At 41.6% G+C, this 6000-nt stretch overlaps 1 protein-coding gene across 1 annotated transcript in view; it reads right to left on the bottom strand.

Annotated features, from left to right (window-relative positions):
- Positions 1 to 2400: 2400 nt before the first annotated feature.
- DDX31 (DEAD-box helicase 31) overlaps positions 2401 to 6000 on the bottom strand; it is a 79800-nt gene continuing 76200 nt past the window's right edge. The window contains exon 20 of the mRNA XM_007944339.2: positions 2401 to 2590. Coding sequence (XP_007942530.2) covers positions 2401 to 2590 — 190 coding nt within the window. The remainder of the gene's footprint in view (positions 2591 to 6000) is intronic.

Raw genomic sequence — 6000 nt, 5'->3', positions numbered from 1 at the left:
AATCCACTGGGTTTGTCAAAAAAAGTCCTTTGCTGCGATTTGGTGGCTCTGCTTCTGCAGGAGCAGGAGATGCATGTGTGCTGCATTAGTCCTGACTTAACTGGATCACACACAGAAACCTCGATCATCAAGGGCTTTGTGACCTTCAGTGTGTGAGAACGGGGGCCCTTCTGAAGACAGGCAACACTTCAGGGTTGCAAACATGAAGATGCTTTGGATTAACAAAAGGCATTCTTCAAGCTCACTGGGGGAAAAGCTTAGACTGTAACGTTACACTAAATGTCCAAATTCTCTTTGACTTTAGAGATGGGAATCAAGTGTATGACATAGAAATGGATAAATTTGGGATATTAGAAAAAGAGGTATGATTAAAAATACACACAAAATTAGAATATGTACAGTGGAATTAGGCTAAAGCTTTGACTAATTGATGCTTAAAATACACATCTGTCAAGAGCTATGGCTAAGGAGGAGATTTATTTTTAAGGTTATTTAAATTTAGATAATATTAACCCTAAATCGACTAAATCCATATTTCTTTATTAGCTGGGTTAATATATTCATTCTACTTAAAAACAAGCCCACCTAGCATCTATGGCAAGAAACCCTCACCTAAGTATCAGCAAATTAAGTTTAAGTTTTGATCTTGGAATTACAGTCACTTACACACTTGGCAAGATTCTAGCATTTCTCCCCCTAGGAATGCAGAACTTTGCTGATATATCCTTTAATGGAATGAGTACTCTGGGAAAAAAAAAAAAAGTAGGTTTCTTTCTTTGATCACCCCAAATCACTGGCATTAATCCTGTTTCCCACACAGTTGGGTTTTGTCTATAAGTTTGATCCCTCTTTCTCTCATCCAAATCAATGTGAACCATTACACATCAAAATAAAAGAAAGGCAGCAGATTTGCCCAAAGCCAGCTTGACATCTGCTGTAGGGTTGTTTTTATTATTGTTACAAATTTCACCAATTGTCCCTATTAATTCATATGTGACAGCCATTTCTAAGCAGCTCCTATTTTTCCTCATGCAGAAGATCAATTCTTAGCAGGCTTACAGCCACCCTCACCCCAGTCCGTCCTAGTGTGCTTTTTAGCTGACATTTGCCTTGAGTCTGCATGCCTATGACCAGAGAGGGAATGGAGGCAAGGACGCTGACCCCTCCTTGGTCACTATGGAAAGGCCTGTTGTGCCAATCTCCCCATCCTCTCCTGGAAATTTGGTTCAGTTTTATCTGGAGTGTCTTCTGAAGTGCTGCACCAACACACTGTCACAGGAATGCAAGGGGTGACAGAGGAAAAAGGAAAAGCCGAGGAAAAGAAATAGTGAAGAGAACAAGAGCAAGTTCTAAGCAGAGGGGCTGAGGCTTTTAACCCTTTCTCTTTTGGATGCCTTGGAGTTGCCCATGTCCAAATCTTACATTTATTGGGAAATCGATACACCCCAGGGGTCTCCTTTCAAACTTCCCAGGAAACACAATGGGGAGGAGGGCAGTTGTGACCTGGGTCACAGTACAAAGACTCCCTAGACTCTTCTAGAAGATGAGATTTGATGGGGGTAAAAAAAGAAAAAAAAAAAAATTCAGGGCACCGGTGCCTTTTGACTTCAAAGGCAAATAATAAAAAGGCAACAGTAAATCAATTAGCCCCAAGAGAATAAATTTTCAATGGGAATGAAAAAGGGAGCAATGCATGTAAATGGGACAGACGATTATAGCAACATACTTACAGAACATAAATTGGCTCACAGAATAAAAGATTTTAGGGTTTTTGACTTGTATCCAAAACTCTTTCGGTTCTTTTCTTGAAGCATTTGTATATAAAGAAAATGATTATATGATGAACATATTTTTCTCTCTTCATATAAATACAATTCCAATTTTTAAAACTTTATTTTACAAATTCATGCCAACTATAAGCATCGATAATGCTAAAGTAAAATCCCGAAGCTTCTTTAAAGACATTGTCACAGGGCAGGAACAGACCCCTTATAGGACAGAGCATGTTACACTTTGACAGAGTGGTGAGGGCACAATTTGATCTATGGCAAGCCAGCACCTGGCACTGATGGAATAAATATAAGGTATAAAATATCTTACATAAGTTAATTGGATGATCCCACCTCCACTGATTTCTACCAGGAGAACACCCTCCACCGCCAAAGATAAAGCCTCCACCTACAATAGTCTGAGGGACACAGTATTCAGCAAAAGGCATTGCAGTTGTTTTTCACAGGGCTCCCTTGACAACAACAAGACACCAATCCAGTGTTCACTCAGGAAGGCCGCCAGGAGCCACTCCCAGGCCCAGTCTTGTAGAGACAGAGTGTAAAAAAACTTTCTGGTAAGTCTTGCTCTCCCTCAGTGAGCTCACTTTCCCACATTTTATGGAGAAAGTTTTTATTTTTTTCCCATGACAAAGGCTGGGCGCAGGCCTGCAGTTCTGCTCTGCTGTGGCTGGCTGCCGGGTTTTCCACGTTTGTTCTGCTTTTTGACCTTGGCGATGCTAGCCTCTACCCCGCTTGAGTATTCTGAACGCAAGATTTCAGCAAGGCAGTGTTTCCTCTGCGTCTTCCTATGAAGGTCAGGCCTAAAGAACAGTGACAACAGAGGGGAAAAGAAACTTTATTATTTTTTTTTCTTTCCCATTTGGAAAGAGGCTGATAGTGGCTGGTTCCGAGAGTGTGCAACTGACATTTTTGTATTAATGGAAGTACAATCCCCTCTATAGTGCTATTTTGATATTCTATACACCAGAAGATTAGATATCATGCTGACAGATTTTCAGAATGGTGGCGAAATACCATGGCATTTTTAAAAGTGAGGCTTTGTTCTGTATTGTTTTCATGGGGAGAAAAAAGGATGACACGCACTGATGCTCTGATGGCAAATGACGTGGATGATACAGGAGTTTGCCAAAGGATGGGGGAAGCAAACCGGCCCGAAAACACCACAACACTCAGCAAGGACAGAATTTAGACAGTTCTCCAGTCACCCTAGCGTAGTTCAAAGCAATAGGCCTCCTTATGAGAAACTGCTGGCCCCTGGACTCCCCAGGAACAGAGGGATGCCTGGCTGGGTCCAAACAATCACGGCTGAGGGTGTTCACCACAGACATCGCATCGACTAAAAACATTTCTGACCCTGCAAAACCCAAATCCAGAGTGATCAATGTCCACACTGAGGCTAGAACTGCAACTTTCCTCAGCATGCAGAGACCTGTGTGCGTGAGGGGTCTCTCCTGACAGTAATCCTCATGGAGAATGCTAACGGGTGAAAATCAATTTCAGCTGCTGAATCACAGTAACTGTTTTCAGAAGACAGCAAGAAATCTTACCATCTGATCAGAAGATCAGAGGAGGAAATTTGTAGATGCTCAGTAATACATAGAAAAAATGATTATGAAAATTGAAGAGTAAAATAATGCTGCTTCAAACAGGATTGTACCCTAAACAACAAAACAAGAACCATCCATACTACATGCCTATCACCATATTGGTAATTCCTTCAACACCAAAATGGCAGCGTCTTAGGGTTCTGACACAGGCAGATGTAGCCTCTACTACTTAAAGTTCACAAGATTTTCTTTCTGTAATGATCTGGAGGAGAAACTGGACCAAGCTTGTGGTAAAAATAAATATAATGGGACTTCTTTAAATCCAAGAATTAGAAACAAGACTAATACCTGTACTGTTAACTGAAAATGAAAGAGTGCATAATCCTGTTCTAGCATCATAACTATGTTAAAGCAATAATACCTATTTATAATTACATTCCAGAGGATGGGATTCAAGTAATGGTGAAGCTAAATCCACACTTACAGTTAACAAGATTTTCTACTGTAACATGCATAAAGAAGCACAAAGTCAACCTTTGCTGGAAAAAAGAAGACTTGAGGCAAGGGGATAATCAGGACATAATATTTAAGGGCTGGGAGTTTATAAGGTACATGTGTGTCAGGGACCAGGTTAAATGAGAAGATTAGAAATATAAAGGGAAGTAAGTACTTTTTGGGCCCTGTGCAAAATGATTTATGTACATTACCTCATTAATCCTCACTTGATGAGGTGGGTACTATTATTATCTTCATTTTATGGACAAGGAAACTATAGACTCAAGGAGTATAAGTAACCTGCCCAAGATCACAAAGCTAATAAGCCAAAATGCAAAACATGACTCCCAAGCCCACACTCTTCCCACCAGGCTTCCTGTCAAGGAGAGAACACTCTACAGTATCAGGTACAGTAAGAAGGTCCAGCAGGATACAGGGTGAATAGTGACCATGATCAGAAACAGCGGAACCTTTGTGGCCTCATAAGGAGTCATTTCAGCAGAACCACTGGGGCAGAAGCTGGATTAATGGAGGGTAAGGAGGTAGGGGTGTAGAGTGTAGAGCTGAAGAGTAAAGAACTCAGCTGTCACTCATGAGCTGTACGACAATGGATGAGTGACACAGGCTCTCTGTGCCTCACTTTCCTCATCTGAAAAATGAAGATGATACTTTAAGCTCATCAAGTTTCATAAAGATTACATGAAATAACACAAAAAGTGCCAGTTAGCATGTGGTTTGCCATCAATCACAGTGAGAAATGAGGAAACTAAGGTCCAAATATGCATTTCCCACAAGGCCATACACAAGACAACTGACTCTGGGGCCCTTGAAGCTGAGCAGGGCTCTTTAGATGGCACTCACCATCCCCTAAAAAATAATGCTCCTAGTTCCCTGGACCCTGTCCCCACATGGGCTGTGAGCACTGGTGTCCTGGGAAGAGAGCCAGCTCAGAGGGCTGATGTGTGGTTTGGAAGCTGCAGGAGGTGGGCCCTGCAGTTGAGAGCACTAAATTTGTTCCAAACTGATGGCTGCCAGTTCTGTGTGCTTATAGTTTATTTTTAGTTGGGTTTCGTGACAGACAGAGTGAAAAGGTTCTGACAGGAAGGAATGCTTTTTCTTCCCTCTTGTTTGAAGCCAGGTACTCACAATGTGTATAATTTTAAATGTAACAACCAGAGTTTCAAAATATGCAAAATTTCAGTTAAAATATTCTCTCCTAGCATCAGCTCTTAGCACTTTCAATGATGGCTCCTGCCACTGCTAAAGCAAAATAAATAACTAGAATTTTATCTTGGTGATTGATACCCTAATTGCCTACAGAGATAGCACAGGCTTTGGTACCATCATTCTTCCAGCCAAAGGCGGCCAGGCAGTGTTTCTGTGCTCTCAGTCTGGTAATCCACTAGACTGGCTGAGATGGGCACGAAAGACAACATCTATGTATGTAATATACAGACACAAATGTCCGTCTGTACACACACAGCCAGTCAGTCCACTCCCACAGTTACCCAAGTTCTATCCCTACAAAGGCAAACATGGTGGAAGATTAATCCCTAGTGAATATACTGTGCCACTAAATAGAAAAACAGGAGTATTTATTATGGGTCTTTGAGTCCACATTGCTGTAGGGAATGCCATTAGAGAGCAGGTCTTGCCTTAAGGTTATGATCTCAACATTTCCTAGGTATTCTACCAATTTTATTCTCGTTAATGTACTTTCAACTAAGGACTCAAAACCCAGCAGTCCACTAACTCAGAGTATCCTTATGCTTACATTTTACAGACTCAGACCTATTCCTGGGATGGAGAACCTTGGGGTCAGCACTATGGGGGTTTCATATGCTGTCATAACAGCCACCCCAATGGGACTTTTCTTTTCCCTTGGTCAGCACACTGTCTCTTTTCCCTTTGTTCTAAGGCCCAGGCCTGAAAAGAAAAAGTACAGATGGGAGATGAAATGTTCTAACCCTAAACATGTGATGCCAAGCTGCAGTTTCCCAGAAACTTGCCAACTTTTTTGCCCTATTTGCCCTCCAAATACCCAAACCCCTGTCACACTGGCTTCTTGAGCATCCACAGTAGTAATCCTGTAGTTACCAAGCAACAGATCAGTTTATCTAACCACAGGGAACTCCCTTGTAGTGAAGGCTGAATAAATCCATCCTCAG

The sequence above is a fragment of the Orycteropus afer genome, unplaced genomic scaffold (assembly GCF_000298275.1).
Source record: "Orycteropus afer afer isolate SDZICR_OR568_19922 unplaced genomic scaffold, OryAfe1.0 scaffold00123, whole genome shotgun sequence".
Taxonomy (NCBI): domain Eukaryota; kingdom Metazoa; phylum Chordata; class Mammalia; order Tubulidentata; family Orycteropodidae; genus Orycteropus; species Orycteropus afer.
The sequence above is the reverse complement of the archived record's forward strand: the minus strand, read 5'-3'. Positions and strand labels throughout refer to the sequence as shown.